The sequence below is a fragment of the Xiphophorus hellerii genome, chromosome 18 (genome assembly GCF_003331165.1).
Source record: "Xiphophorus hellerii strain 12219 chromosome 18, Xiphophorus_hellerii-4.1, whole genome shotgun sequence".
NCBI classification, from domain to species: Eukaryota; Metazoa; Chordata; class Actinopteri; order Cyprinodontiformes; family Poeciliidae; genus Xiphophorus; species Xiphophorus hellerii.
In genome coordinates, this window is record NC_045689.1 from 20844846 (window position 1) to 20860832 (window position 15987).

Below are 15987 nucleotides of genomic sequence, written 5' to 3' on the forward strand. Positions count from 1 at the left end.
ATCTGTGATTGTCCAAAGGAAATTGTCACTGGTCAAGATATTGAAACCTATCATTATAGATTTAATTAACAAACCTGAATTGCTTAAAGTAAATCACCTAAAGAAGCAGAACATGGACTTAGTTATAGCTTTGGTTACCTCAGTAAAAATAACAATTATTTAAATGCAAATGCTACTACAAGTAAGGTCAGCCCTAAAACACGTGCAGCTTTCACTGTATTACTCTTATTCAATTGTAGTTTTACAAAATATATGTCATGTTTCATTAGTAAAGAGGACTTGAACGTTGAAATTAGTTTGTACAGTTCATTTACAAAAAATGTACTTCACCTGAAAGAAAAATTACATTTGGCAAAGATTAGAATTTTAAAAAACAAAATTTGTGGTAAAGCCAATCCCCATCTCAGGAAACTGTTTCCTCTCCACGTCGGCCTCAAATTGATAAAGAATCGGCACACATAAGCAGTTATTGTTGATTATTACTACTGAGCCCCAATATAAGCGAATCCGCAAATAATCTCTCCCGGTGTTCTCCAAATTAGCCACCTCTCCAGATTAACTCCGCTGTTCAGTTTGCACAGAAAAAAAAAAAACACTGCACTTACCTTTTTGTCAACAATGGATGACAGTTCCACCAGCAGTTACTGTGGGACCCACCTAAAATGATAGGTTAGAAATGTTAGCACAATTTGATGGAGAGCCTAATTATGAAGCTTTTTAAGTGGTTCACACTGAACATTTGTGCCGGTCTGACACCCTAAGTGCTTCACATGCTCCTAACAGAGGTTACGTGGGTTTATCTCTGATGCTATGAGTGTACGCTGAATAAGAATTAAGGTCAAATACAATGTTTATTTTAGTTAAACAAAAAGACTTTGTTGGCTAGCAAGGCTTCAGGTCATTTCAAACTCCTGTTTTATACTGATGTGCTGCCATTTTCTCCCAACCTTCTTTCCCCTTTGTATCTGTAAACAAATCGTTTTGCTCCCACATTCTTAATAGTTGTGTATCAATTTGTTTCTCTTGTTACCTCAGCATTTCGATGACTTGTGAAGAATCATACAAACCCTGGTTTACTATTGGACTTATTTTCATGCCAGTCTCGAGATCCATTATAACCTAAACATTCATTATCTATTAGGTGTAGACGTTTTGTGTGACATGCTTAGTTTTTACTTTTTCTACCACTTCATAATTTGTAGAAGGGGATTTTTTGCCTACCATGCAACTTCTCAGGCTGTACATGCTTTGAGTGACTGTAAGGAAAATAACAAATTTAAGTAAATGAATAATGCTTTCTAAATCCTAATTCCTTTGCTTTATGCTCTTTCTCTTTTTGCTGTTTTTTTTTCAACATGTCCAGATCCAGCAGTAACAGCGGGGGTCTCACCATCACCAGCCTGCTGAAGGAAAAAGAAGGCTATGAGGCAGCGAAGTTCAATGTAGATGAGCTCTGCCTGATCTGCAGCATCCTTAGTACGGCAGAATACTGTCTGGCTACCACACAACAGGTATGTGCATAAATTATGGCTGGCATTTGCAGGAGAGTTTATGCAAAGTTTCGTTTAATGCTATACGCAACCACGTTCAAGCCACTATTGTATGCACTCTAGGCGAAGGGTTGTAAAGTGTTGTGCATTACATTTCTTGTGTATATATGTTTCAGCTGGAGGAGAAGCTGAAGGAAAAAGTAGATAAGGTCCTGGTGGAGAGAATAAATCTGACCGGGGAGATGGACACTTTCAGCACGTAAGCATTTTTCAGTCCACACTCAGAACACACTCATCCTCTGTGCAACAACCAAATTTTAATGTTTTCTGTGTTTTTTTACAGTGTGATCTCAAACAGTATCCAGCTGCTGGTTCAGGATCTCGATGCTGCCTGCGATCCCGCTCTGAGTGCTATGAGCAAGGTTTATAAAAGCAGTCAAACATTCAGCTCATTTAATAAAATTAAATCCAACAGCTGCCATTCATTAAAAGACAAATAAACATATTTTTGCCTGTAGCTGTAATGTCAATAGATGTTACAACACTGCATTTCTGGTGGTTTTGTGAACTTATCGCTCCCACCCAGAAGCACATTATAATTCTGTCTTTGTCTGTAATGTAATTAGATTAAATGGATTGTCACATCATGTAAGCCGCACGATTAGATGTGTTTGCGACCAGATCTTCTGCTCACTCTCTCCCTCTCTCTCTCTCTCTCTCGCGATCTGACCCTCAGATGCCGTGGCAGAGCGTGGAGCATGTGGGTGACCAGAGTCCTTACGTCACATCAATCATCATGCACATTAAGCAAAACGTGCCCATCATCAGAGACAACCTTGCCTCTACTCGAAAATACTTCACACAGTTTTGCATCAAATTTACAAAGTATTACTCACAGATGCACTTTTTTTATTCTAAGCAAGGTACTAAAGTTGTTAGAGCTAAATGTTTGTCACTTTTATCTTTCTTTTTTAGCTCTTTCATTCCTAAATTTATTAACCACTTGTTCAGATGTAAGCCTATCAGCATGGTGGGAGCCGAGCAGGTAAGTTTAATTTGCTTCAAGTTCTCTTGAGGTCATTTCCACTGGGTGAGCATTTTACAGTGTGGCATTAAAAGTTTCCTTGGTCATTTTCTCCACCAGCTCCTCCTGGATACACACTCCCTGAAGACAGTTTTGTTGGATCTTCCATCCATAGGCTCCCAGGTGCTCAGAAAGGCGCCTGCCAGTTATACCAAGATTGTAGTGAAAGGCATGACGCGTGCAGAGATGATACTTAAGGTGAGGAGTTGTGTTAAGGTATGGAGGATAATGTGCTAGGCTTCCGTGTAGCAGCTCTATTCAGACGCATTCTCTTTTTCAAGTCTGTGTGTGTGGAAAATTAAATGCGTGCAAGCTTTACTTAATGAATTTTGGAAAAACTCAGCCTCATCTCTTAAAACCACTGAGGATTAAACAGCATAGCTGTCTTGGATAAACTCAGGATTACTTTGCATCTGTTTGACTGACTGATTCTTAGGAGATCTTAAGTCTGACTCTATATGCAAGACTGCCAAACTTAAACACAGTATTACTGATTTGCTGGCCTTATAGCACACTTCACATTTTATGACATTTAACTTGGGTGGCTCAATCTGTGTTGGTTGTTTTTACAACTGGAGCTTTGGGTTGATGCCCTTTAAAGGCTGGGCTCTTCAGATAAACCCTCTTACGTTTGTGGCCTGAAAAAGATTTTCTTTATTTCCGTTTAGTAGAGTTGACAGTGAAGAGCTGACATGTCTCGTTAAACATGTCAGCTCTTCACTGTCAAGTCTACTTATGTTAGATTTTTTTGTCTAACATAAGTAGACAAAAAAGTCTGTTAGACTTTTGACAAAAATAGACTGGCAAAACTAAGTATAAGAGAGTTGAGGCAGAAGTTCACATCGACCCATCATGTCATTTTAGGTTTTAGTGGTTTATTTCAACCGTTCTTATTTATAGTGTAAAGATTATGTATCACACAACTCCAATGAATTTTAAAGCAAAAGTGTGTTTGAATTTCAAATTATTTCTGGATTTTCTCTGCATAACATTGGGAGCCTGTCAATGTTATGCACAGGCTCCAGTACTAAATAAATACCGTACTCCTCCACTAATATTGGATAAATGTTCCTAAGCAGGCCGCACCAAAAACACATTTTTATTGAAATCATCAAACTTCAAGTTCTGGCAATATTCTTCAGAAATGGTCAAGCTCAATAAAATTGGTTGTTTTTGTATTTTTACCAAACCAACTTCTGAGCATTGTCCAGAAATTTTCAGTAAGGTTGAGTTCAAGGCCATTCCAGACTTAAAGAGTAACTAAATCCCAAATCCATTATTTAGTAGTAGACTAAATAGTAGTAGTAGTAAATACTACAGTAAATAGTAGTAGACTATTAAGTAGTAGTAGAGTGGACCTGGGACCATTAGAGCCAGTGGAAAAGGGGCATAAATGTGTCCTTAAGATTCTATCTCTATGTTTCTCTGCAAATGCTGACATTTTCTCAGAAATTTGTTGAGTTCTGCAATATTTTGCCTAAAACCATCTCAGTGCTTCCCTCTTTGGGCTGAACAGTGACTACTTTATGCAATGCACCAGCAAAACATCCTTTCAGCCACGACATAACTTGACATTTTCCGTAGTGATCAGAAGCTTGTAACTGTGACCTTCACTTCTCTAAACATGCTTCTTGTCACTGAGACTGATCCAATCTTTCTTGTCTAACCATGAAACTTTATTTCAGATGACATCTGGATGGTTGCAAATTTCAGTTGAATGGAAAGGTGTCGGCTTTATTTTTTCGCTCTGCATTTTCTTTGTTGTTTATTGTTTTGATCGTTTCACCCTGACAAAAGAGTGATCTCAAATAAGTAAAAGCCCAATATGGATGACATTCATGCCCATGTTGACTCTGCTAAACGGAATCATGGCTGCTTTTCCATCGATCGAGGTTCCACCATGCGAAGCAAGAACAGACCAAACAAACAGTTCTCCCATCAGTGTTTGTGGTCGAGCTACTGAGCCACCTTTAAATGTTTGCCTCGAGTTAGTCACTTGAGCAGATTATCCACTGCGAGTTTATTTTTGGCAGAATAACCCTTTAATTGTGTCTTTATCCCCTCTCACAATAGCACTTTATGAGCATGTTTCCACAAAATAGCTTATCTCACATGAGGCGAGAAGAAAACAGGACTGGAGCTGCTCTGGTTTAATGAACAAGCAACAAGCCAAGACCATGCATATACCTTTAAAACCAGCGTGTGGTTGTGCCTGTGGATAGGTGTGTGTGAGTGTCTGCTCGTGACAACACCTTCCTCCCACACATGCAGTGCACCGCATTGCAAATTGGATGATGTTTCCAGCGTAGAGGGCAATCACAGGACAGACATTTTGCCTTTTCTCAGAATTACCTTATGAGGCTCTAGAGGACACCGGTATGTGGCGGCCACACACAAACCACGCCCTAATTAACCATCTCTGGGGTGTAGAGAAATGCACGTGCTCCCTTGATTTTTACTGGACTCCCAGGAGGGCTTCTTTCCTTCCTCGGGTTGGTCTTTCTTTGTGTTTACAGTGAGCCTGATCTGCTGTGATTTTGCTGCCTTAGCCCTTTTTCACTGTGAGAGCAGGAGATAAGTGAGCCTGTCTTAGATGAAGGCCTTGTGGCACACTCGCTTCGTCTCAGACACTGACACAGACAAGCCTTTCTGTCACCATTTCATATTTGGTTTTGTGTCGCCGTCTGTTCTCTGTGGTCTCTTTAAGCTTTGACATGGTCCTCTGCAGGAATAGCCTAAATATATATAAATTATTTTCCATTCATCTCATCTGATTCAAATTTAACATATTTTCCCTTTTCAGGGTTGCATAAATTCATTCAAAGCGGCCCACTCCTTTTTTTTTTATTTGATTGCCTGAAGGCCCGATTTAACTAGAATGGATCTATCCAGTTTCTGAAGACGTCAGACGGAGATAAGGCTGCATACAGGCCTTAGATTGATTAAAGTGCATTACTCTGAAAGCAGGGTAGAAAATCTCATTGTGAAGACTTGACATTATGTACGAGAAGAGATATAAGCAGAAAATCGTTAGTGCCAAGCGTTCTATAGGAGTAAATTTTTGCAACGGCAGATACCAAAAACAACCCTAGCGACTGAAAAGAGCAGAAATACAGCAATACTGCATATGTAATTTGTTGAAAATTTTTTTCATGAGCAACAGTATATTGGATTAAAATAGTTTCCAGGTCTGGAAAAAGAAAACTGTAATAAGTATAATTCCAGAATTTCTCCCTCCTCCATTCCTTTTTTCCTTCTTATTTAGACATTTCTGCTAATAAGTTGTGGAGAAATGTTGGACTTTTACTCTTAATATTCTGCTAAACAGGACTGAGGAACTGTGAGCCTTCAAAAGAGTCGAATTTTCACATGAAAAATGAGTGGGTACCTTGAGTATTTTATCAAAGCTAAACCAAGATTAAAGGATGATTTCTCAGTATTGTGGCAGACTCTCCAGAAACACTCAAGCAAAGATTTACTCTGATGATTTTTGGCTTTTGACGGAAAGGAAAGAGAAACTTTTGGCCTGTGGCCAGCATTTCAGCCATTGACTTTGTGTAACATTGATGTTCCTTCCAGGTAATTGCTTCCACCTTGGGCTCAGACTTCTCAAAGACAAACCTATTGTAAGAAGGTCAACACAGGAATTTCTCTGCCTTCACGCAATGATAGTTTCAAATTGCACTTCAGGATGCTGTGGACTCGAATTAAATCTGGTTTACCCTTACAGTAAAACTACAGTTTAGCGTGAGAGTTGCAGGAGCTTCACAAGTGTTTAATGCTTGTTGTGAGTTAGTCACAGCTGCCAGCTCCACGTTTATTTAATTTCAGATCAGCCAGTGCGTTATACTAAAGCAGTATTGTTTTAAGTTGTATTTTATACCCTTGAGAGCATATGTAAATAATCCAGGGAGGTAAATTAGATTTACAAAAGTCTTGATCCATTTGGTATGATATTCAAATCAGCTTTTCTAAGCATTAGCATTTATTCACCATTGCATAAGTATGATCTGTTTTCATTTGGGAAATATCCATTGCTACATGCTCTGAACTGTACACTTTCTAATCTATTGCTTTGTCTCCCTGCATGATGCAGCAAGACTGCTTGAGCTTTATGGGTTGAAAGCAAAGTTATAGAAAAGAGAAAGTTTGTCATTAATGTCATGAGAAGCAACTACATACATCCTTGCTGCTTTAGTTGGATTTAAGTAAAATTAAGGAAAAGTAGCAGTCAGGTACTGCAAATCAAATGCAATTGATTTATTGATATCCAGCAATGTTCACTTCGGTTTTTAAAGTTTGTAAGTGTGGAGTAAACAGGTTTTTATAAGCACAATGCCAAGAAGGAATAGAAGCAATTGTTTGTGGCCATCACCCTATTAAGGGTCATAAGGACATTTCCATATAATTTGAAGTTCATTTTACAGTGAGAATGATTATTCACTTGTGTAAAACATTTAAGACAATTTTTCCTGGAGTGAACATCTCAGCGAAATCATCACAAGGTTAGATTGTTCAACACTCAGAAATTGCAAAACAAAAAACTTAGATCTCCATCTCAGACTCTGCAGGCTTTTGTTTGCATGTTAAAAGATTCAGAACAGCACAATAAACAAATATAAGTATTTTTTAAAATACCAAATATTCCACCAAACACCAATGCATAGCCACAGATCACTAGTCTGGGTGCTGCTGGATTAATAGCAAGTTTTCAATCGGCCATGACTTTATGAGTCCTGATCTTTAGTGTCATAGAATAGGTGGAGCAAACCTTGGATGTGAGTCACCAGAAATGTCTTTGTCTCAAGATTTTGAGAGGCACGATAGGAAAAAAGACTAATGTTTCAGGCCAGTTGAGGCATATGGGTCTATTGAGAAAACTAAACTTACCAATGTCCTTTGGACAGATGAAACTAAAGTTCAGTTGTACAGCCAGAAAACAACTGCTTTGTTTGAAGAACACCAAACACAGCATATTGGCACATACACCTCATACCACTTAGGAAGCATGGTGGAAGCATAGTGGTGGAGAAGCAATGATTTGGGCTTGTGTTGTACTTACTGGGCATTGGCATGTGGGATTCATTGAATGCACTTCAAACCCCAATGTATACCAAAGTATGTCAGAGTTAAACATCTGTCCAACATCTAAAGCTTTGCAGGAATTAAGTTACTAACAGGACTGGGGTCGCAAACACAGCAAAAAATCTCAATCAGGATGACTGACAAAGAGAAGACAAAGCTGTAAAAGATAAAGAATGTCCTGAAAAATGCTACAACAGAATCTGTGTGTAAGTAGGATTCTGATTCTGTGTGGGTTTGCCACTGTTGGATCACGGAAAGATTTGCGAAAGGGTTTACCAGACACATATTTACAGCAACCCTAGGGATCAATGGAGCCTTGAATCCCCACTTGTAAAATGTCACTGAAAATGTCACTGAAACAGAGGACCCCAGAAAGATAAAGGTTTGCCTCAAATACGAGTCGCAATAATAGAAGAAATAAAACTTAAAAACCTCAGACATGAGTAACAGCAGTAAGCTGTTACTTATTGATTAAGACAAATCGAGTGCAAAGATATGCATTCAACAACATAAAATGTAGCCTGTCATTAAAGAAGCAAAAGCACTACAGAAAGTTGAGTAAAGATCCTGTCTCCTAATAGTAGCTGTCAGATTCTTTGCTTTGAGCGTTAAAAAATGAATCTGTTTGCGCTCGCTGTGTTGTGAGCCAGAGCTCAGTTATGTTCAAAGAACATAAGACTCTCTCTGTCTGTCTGAGATGGCCTCTCCTGGCCTGCACAATGCCTGTGAGACGTGGCTGTTTTCCACACTCCCTCAGCCCAGCCCACCATAGCTCCAGCTTTCTTCTCTTCTTCTGAAGTTTTCTTTCTGGGGAGCATTTCAAAGGCAGCCCCATCCCCACCCCTGTCCAGGCTGAATTTTTCTCCATTTCTCGCTCTAACGTTTAACGCTCTTTTTTTCATTCCTAACTCTTCCAATTTCTTTCCCTTTTTTATGTTCGCGGTCCCCGTCGGCCTTTCTCTTGGCCCGGTTCCAGGACAGTTGCAAAGTAAATCACTCAGTTAGCAGGTCCCATAAGAAAACAGAGAATTCCAGGGAATCCTGAGCCTCTCCTGCCTGCTCTTCCCTCCATTTCTGTCCTGCTGTGATTCCTGTATGCTCCATGTGCAGCGCATAGATTTTAGTTTGTGTAAAAGATGCAAAGCTTGCATTCACAAATAGCATGTTATAGTTGGAATACTGAGGGAAGGATTTTGTGAGCAGGTTGATCTGTAGATGCTGTCAGTCACGCTTCATTCTTAAAAAAAAAACATTGTTGTCCTCATTTCGCAAAAAAAACCAACAGATTTTTGTGTCTTTTTATAACCCATATTAATTTTTATTTTGAAAAGATTTCTTGTGAAACTATTTCCTATCCACTCATGCATGATGCAACTGGTTTGCAAACGGTGAAAATGTAAGCTGTATGAAGAATAAATAAAACCAGAATTCTGACTTCACATGCAGCTTCTTTGACTTCGTTAAATCAAGTGGTCCTGTATGTGGATCATTGAGGCCCCACGTGGAATTGCTCAAAGACCTCTTGTGTGGTCTTATGGTGGTTAATTGGAAAGTAGCAATGAACAATTCGAAAGGTTAAAAACTACAATAAACTCTAAATGTTTCCACAGGTGGTGATGGCCCCACACGAACCACCAGTGGTGTTCGTTGATAACTACATCAAACTTCTGGCTGATGGGAACCCAGAGACCTTCCAAAAGATTTTGGATATGAAGGCAAGTTGGTTGGTTCTACCCCTGTTTTAAATAAATTGTTGTTTGTTGTCCTAGCTTGTGATAATTTGTTCCAATGAACTGAAAGGAGGTCTAAAATGACTAATTGTAATTTAAATCAGCCTTTAGTTGAAAGCAGTCTTTCAGTTTTTGATCAACAGTGAGAGCAATGTAACGTTTCCTTTCACAATTTTTTTTATATATATTGTGGATTTATTTTATTTGAAATAAAAATCTTTTAATAAGTGAGGATTTTAATAAGTGCATTAACAACCCAATCTTATTATTTATTGTTGGACTACATTCTTGGCATTGTTCTGTTGCAGCAACAAGTTGTGTAAGTGCATCTTCCATCACACATTTTACAGGAGCTTTTGAGATGCTCTATATCCAGCTTTCATAGTGTGATGTGCTCAAGTCCTGTACAATTCTCGAAATTTCACTTGACATAGATACAACAAGTTGAAAGTAATTGGTTAATTAGTTGGGCCATCTGCTCCGGTGCAGCCTGCAGTCGGCTGCATAACAGTGGAAGCAGTGAATTTCTTATATATTTTTTTACAAGCCACTGACATGTATTGTTGGCATTTTAGCCTGCTGACCAGCAGTGTGCAGGTGCAAGGGTTACTCTTTGCTCCACACAGATCTGGTCACTCTTTCTGGAGTCTCAATAAAGGGACTTTAAACTATACGAATAGCATGACAGACAGTTTTAGAGGTTATAAAATCTTGCTGTACCTTGATTCACTTAAGAGTTTTTAAGTTCACCTATTTTCCCCTCCATTGCTGTTTAAACCTATGTACGCTTTTCTTTTTTTTCTTTTCTTATAAATTAACCCAATCTGGTAACGTAAGAGAAAGCCATGGAACTGATATTGAATTCTAGACCCACACCCTCAAGCATGTTCTGTAATTGTTTCCTTTTATATTCATTGTGTTTTTGGTGCGGGTTTGTGTGGGTGTGCAGGGTCTGAAGCGCAGTGAACAAAGCAGCATGCTGGAGCTCTTCAGGCAGAGGTTACCCACTCCACCCTCTGGATCTGACAGCGGCCCATCCCTGTCCTTCAGTGCCCCCACCCCAGAGCAAGAGTCGTCTCGTATCCGCAAGCTGGAGAAGCTCATCAAAAAGAGACTGTGAAGAGACTCAGATCTTGATCATAACAAGCGCTGCTGGCGCCTTCAGTTACGCATCTCAGAGACTTCATTAGACTCGATTCAGTTAGAGTGGAGAGCTAGAGAAAGAGGAAGAAGTTGGCTAAACTTTCTAAGTGATGGTATCACACAAACCCATCCGATGCTTGGTTATGAAGAAACTTCCTCAACGGTTTGTTGCTGTTGCACACGTCCTGTATTTCTGTAAATTTCCACCGTTGTTTCTGTGACACTAACGTCAATGATCTCAGATGGCCTAACGTACTATTGCTGATTAAATTCTGCTCGGAGTGTCTCCTGCTGCTCCTTAATGTACCTAATCATGGATGATTCTAAGATGTTAATTAAATTTACTGTTTCTGAATATTAAGAAGAGGATGGTGTATATTTGTAAGAACTGCTTAAGCATGAAGGAGAGTGGATTGAAATATTATTTGTGTCATCTTTAAAGGGGACTTTTCTCTCGGGTGTTGATGTTGTTGAGGCCTATAATCATCACATACGTCTGACACAGATCTGCTGTTTCGGTGAGCAGACGATCACATGCAATGTCTTGCAAATTTATTTGTAGCCTTTCAGCTTATTCATATTCTATCACTCTTCCGGTTTCAAACTCATATATATATGTTATTTAGATCAACATAAAGTAGTACATGACAGTGATGTGGAAGGAAAATATTAATGCTTTTCATAATTGAAAGTCTGAAAATTGTGCTGTGCGTTTGTTTGCAGCCTACTCTGATACCCCTGGATAAAATCTATTGCAATCAGTTTCTTAATGGTGTCCAGGTGTGCACGTTTTAATTTATATAAATAGCTATTGCTGGAAGGTTTGTTAAAGAATATTGACAGGAAAGGGTACGCAAATGATTGCAAGAATTTTCAGGTTTTTATATGTGAATAAAACATATTACTTCCACTTCACAATTACGCACTACTTTGTGTTGGTTTATGGATTCCCAATAATATTCACAGAAGTCAGTATTTGTAACCTGAAAAATGTCAACATTTGACATGAGTGTGCATATTGCAACGCACATGTGATTAAGTTCAGGTAATTATTTCTTTACGTAACAGTTCAGTATTTAGAAATTAGGTTTCACACGTCTGATCAGTTATCGGATAATGCATCATGTGTAAGAGTCTCTGCAATACAAAAAACTATTCATTTACTGCACCTATTTATTTTAATTCCAGTCTTCCAGGTTCACCATGCTCCTTACCAATCTTGGTTTTGTACACTCCAAAACACCAAGATTTTTAAAACATTTCCACTGATTGCTCCCAACCCCTGCTTTATGCTCAATCTAAGTGAGTTTGTGTTGTTTTACTTGCACGCTGTGCACAATACCAGGAAAGCATATCAACCTAAGCTTAATAAGGGCCAATTTCAATGTAGGTCTGGAAATATTCCCAAATCCTGGCCTGGCCTCTTCTTGCCAATTATCTTTCAACCAATCAGCGCTTGTAAAGGCGTTTCCTTTCCTGTCTTTGTGGTTGTGAAAGCCCCCCTTCGAGGGGCCTGAAGTTTGAAGAGCAGCCGCGGGTGGTTGGTCTAACGCAGTCTCTTTGATTCCTGCACAGATGTAAATGAACGGTCCCACTGTAACTTGGAAGTGTGGCGTGAGGCTAGGGGAGTCTGGTGAGCTTTACTATTAAAGTGAAGGAAGTTGAAAGGCAATGGAGCTGTTCGGAGATTGAGTCCAACCCCCCTCAGGTTAATGATATTTCCAGCCTGTAGTGCTGCGTTCAGAACGGGAAGAAGTTTTTGCAGTAACACGAGGGACGCGAAATCTGCAAGAGTTTCTCTGTCACAGGCGGCGTCAGCTGGATTTTTGCAACTTAAGACCAGAAATGGTTGGTAGCTTGGACTTGCCAAATGTAATCGACGGAGATCCTCTGGATATGAGCTGCACCAGGACTGATAGAGGACTCGATAGCCCGGACTCTGGTTTACCCCCGAGTCCGAGCCCAAGCGCCTGGCTGCAGCCTGTGGGTGCAGAGAAAGCCGGTGGTGTGAACCTGGTGTCTGAAGAAGAAGGAAGGGCCTCTCTGGTATGTAATATCTTCTGTGCTTTACAATATACCTGATGTTATAAACTCAGAGTTCAGATGTTTCATGCTCTTTAACTTTATTTTTAATTCATTTTTAATAGTCTAACCTTTAAGTCGGGCATGTTCTTTTTTGTTTTCCCGTTCAAGTATATATTTTTTATAGATCTTTTAATCAGGACATACTTGTAAACTCCGGTTTACTGATAATATTAGCACCATATTTGACTCGGTGGTAATTTTTGATATGGGCATTATGGCTCAACCCCAGAGCGGCACAATTTTTAGGATGGCAGGAGAACTCCACCAATATAAGTTGTAGCTCTAGGAGTTGCCTATTCCTTTTTGCATGCCAAATTTATGGGCAGGTGACTAGTGTTATAATGAAAGTTGCTATTTAGTTTGTAGCCAAAGATTTTTTGAGCTAAATTAAAAGGGCTGTTTTTTGCACTTTTTAAAAAATCTTTTAGGAGTCAAGACTTCATTTGATTATATCTAATGTAGTCTAATACTTGGGCTGGTGAAGTTGAGACTTTATTATTTTACATTCTAGATAAATGCTATCCCACTTCTATTTTGGATGATAAAAGATGCATGCTGCCATTTTTCTCAAATATGCTTCCAACTGCCTTTCCACAAAAAAATATGCAAAACTTTATTGATGCTCATGCCTCAGGTTGATATTTATGCATGTGGTGGATTTCTAAGAATTTTACTTATTTTTTTTTTTCTTTCAGACCTCAGCTTCAACAAGTGGAAATCTCCCACAACTACAGCCTCTATCATTTGGAGAAGGCATAGCCCTTGATTTGTTACCATCACAAGAACTGAGGTAGGTTGACCTTATCAGAGCAAGACATGATCGCTGTCTAGGGCCTAATGCTGGCCTGTGGAGTGCTCTGAAAAGTACTTAAAATTTTACTGGATAGTTTGGTGAGAAAATGTATTGGTTATATTAAAGGTTAAATGATTCATAAAATAACATTTTCATTTAAAAAAATTAGAAACTATAGTTGTTTCATGCTGTTTAAATTGGACTTTGCTCTTAATTTAGCTCTGATTAGCTGCTAGCCTCTGGGGAAAATCTAAATCCATTCATACTTTATATAAACTCTGGATAAATGCTTGTGACCTTTTGGTGAAACACAAGTTCACTACGGTTCGGTAGTTGATTGAAATCTGATGCTTGTTCACTAACACTTTATCTCATTTCCAGATACACGTCATTTGTGAACTATGACTCAGACCGTCACTTCATCCAAAATGTGGCCCTCCAGCCAAGGGCCCAGGGTCTCCAACACTGCCAGCAGACAATTGTGGCTTTACCGCACAGTACGTGGCGTCACTACAAGACCCAGCTGAACTTCCAGCCCCGCCATCGACCCAACCGCTACAAGAGCACCACAATCATCTACCCCAAGAAAACTAGCACAGTCTACATAACGGAGCTGAACTACGACTCCCATCGACTGTCCAAGCGCTTCTTGTCCAGCGTGGAGCTGGAGGTGGCTGGGAGCAGGAGGCTGCTTCAGTGAAGGAAGAGGAGATGAGGGGGCATCCTGTCCTGATGTGCCCACTTAAGTTGCACTGAAAGTCAGTTCAAGCTCACTTGTTTTTTTTTGTTTTTTTTCTTCTTCTTTTTGCTTCTCATCACGAACAGAAATATCTATAGACCTGGTAATCTTTTCTCTGGCCTATTGTTTTGTTTATAGCCCACCTGAGTGGTGGTTTCTGTGCTGGAGGTCATCACAGTTAAACCAGCTAGGTCCTCCTCTTTGGGCCTTTTAAAATGCATCACTGAAACCTGAACATCTACCAAATGCGCTTGTAGTCTTTCATCAAATGTTTTTGTGCTCCTGCTTGATCAGAGAATGGAGCTTATTTCTGGGTTTAGGTGGATGTGTTTGCTTTGAAGCTTAATGTTGATGCTAGCCACCAACCTGCTGTGGTGTTTGTGTATCTTCCTTGTAGTCGCTATCCAAAACTGTGGATAGGATGAATCTGCTCTGGTACAGCAAAGATGAGAATTGATTTTTACAAAGTTGACCTTTTATGTATTTATGGCCCGGTAGGTTTATTGAAAGTACTATTAAGTGCTCCTTTATTTGAGAAGATATTTTTTATCTGGGGACAAACTCAACTCATCTTGCACCGAGATGAGTTGTTTCCATTAGCACACCCGCTATCATCTGATCAAGCACTCAGAGTATTTTAATTTCTTTAAAGATTTATTACCTTTTTAAAGCTGCAACAGGGCTTTTAATTGGCCTATGCGTCAATCTAATTAGTTTTGACATGAGAGGGCTGTTGGAACAGGTTGCCTTGGACTTGATCGGTAATAGATTAGATCCACATTGTGTGTAGGTGAAATCCTTTTCCTAGACTTGGAGGTTCTTAATCTTTTTTATTTGCAGAGTATTTTCAATGTACATGGCGTAGTGCAGCGCTCTTCCATCCCTTTTTATAAACATTAATTTGCTCACCCAATTCGCATGATGTAAATGCTATGAAGATGTATGTTTCCAGTGTATAAATTTAGATTAACCAGGTAGCACAAATGACACCCTATTTAGCTATTCAGTAATGATGGCATAAATCACTGGCTTACTACATTCCTCTATTAATTGTGGTGTGACTTTTTTATTTTTATGTTTTATTTATTGTGAGTGAGTTTTTAAAAACTAATTAACATGCTCTTTCCACTGTTATTCATTTTATTTTGAAATGCCTCCTGTGCCTTATTCATTTCCATCACTTGGTTGATGTCTGAATAAAATAAACACTTATTCAATATTTGAAATTTTGTCTTTTATTTTGAACATCGTGTGATTACTCTTAGATATTAGACTTTGTCTGCATATCAGTTTTAACTGATAAACCTTGTTAAACTTTTCTAGTTCAAACTTTGGATGCTACGCTTGCTATGCGTTTTTTATTTCGCTAAATAAAAAAAGATTCTTGATGTGATATGTTGAGGGTGAATGCGTTCCGAAAATGCACATACACCATGATTAAAATATTTTTTCAGCCATAAATCCTGCATAAAATAATAATAAAAAAAAGTTAATTTATGTTTCTCCTTTTTGAGAACGAGTTATTTGCAACAATAACGTTGCTTTCTTTGGGTTCAATCTTTTTAGTCTTGTGCTACTGCAGTGCCCTCTTGTGGCTTTAGCGTGAAGGTACAATGTAAGGTAATTTTCCAGCCAGGTCTGTTGTGTTTTTGTCACTTGTATAATGTGTATTTATAAGTGTATATCTATTAATACCATTCATGTACCAGAAGTACATCATTGCTTTTGTAGGCACTATTACCTCATGGTTTTCGGATCATTTCATTTGTCATCATTTAGCACATGCTGAACTACACCGGACTCTGTATAAACGTTTTTAAACACATCTTGATTTTGCC

The 15987-nt window shown here is 38.9% G+C and overlaps 2 protein-coding genes and 1 long non-coding RNA gene across 4 annotated transcripts in view; all 3 read left to right on the plus strand.

The window, feature by feature from the left end:
• The window catches only part of vps53 (VPS53 subunit of GARP complex), a 32816-nt gene extending 21929 nt beyond the window's left edge, over positions 1 to 10887 (plus strand). For both annotated transcript variants that reach the window (XM_032545658.1, XM_032545659.1), the window contains exons 15-22: positions 1364 to 1511; positions 1667 to 1749; positions 1834 to 1912; positions 2227 to 2375; positions 2466 to 2535; positions 2635 to 2772; positions 9270 to 9374; positions 10339 to 10887. In XM_032545658.1, coding sequence (XP_032401549.1) covers positions 1364 to 1511; positions 1667 to 1749; positions 1834 to 1912; positions 2227 to 2375; positions 2466 to 2535; positions 2635 to 2772; positions 9270 to 9374; positions 10339 to 10509 — 943 coding nt within the window. In that variant the 3' untranslated portion in view covers positions 10510 to 10887. The remainder of the gene's footprint in view (positions 1 to 1363; positions 1512 to 1666; positions 1750 to 1833; positions 1913 to 2226; positions 2376 to 2465; positions 2536 to 2634; positions 2773 to 9269; positions 9375 to 10338) is intronic.
• LOC116707957 (uncharacterized) lies at positions 2779 to 8937 on the plus strand. Its single transcript, XR_004336585.1, has 2 exons — positions 2779 to 3857; positions 3902 to 8937. It is a non-coding gene; the product is annotated as an uncharacterized LOC116707957 (long non-coding RNA).
• Positions 10888 to 11003: 116 nt separating the features above from the next.
• Positions 11004 to 15368, plus strand: rflnb (refilin B). The gene is made up of 3 exons (XM_032545664.1): positions 11004 to 12578; positions 13313 to 13407; positions 13792 to 15368. The coding sequence occupies exons 1-3, from the start codon at positions 12378 to 12380 to the stop codon at positions 14108 to 14110; spliced, it is 615 nt and encodes a 204-aa protein (XP_032401555.1). The 5' UTR covers positions 11004 to 12377; the 3' UTR covers positions 14111 to 15368.
• The last annotated feature ends 619 nt before the right edge of the window (positions 15369 to 15987 follow it).

Coding starts and splice junctions, on each gene's coding strand:
- rflnb (XM_032545664.1), top strand. CDS start 12,378: ATGGTTGGTAGCTTGGACTTGCCAAATGTAATCGACGGAGATCCTCTG. Junction 12,579..13,312: donor AAGAAGGAAGGGCCTCTCTG/GTATGTAATATC, acceptor TTTTTCTTTCAG/ACCTCAGCTTCAACAAGTGG. Junction 13,408..13,791: donor TTACCATCACAAGAACTGAG/GTAGGTTGACCT, acceptor TCTCATTTCCAG/ATACACGTCATTTGTGAACT.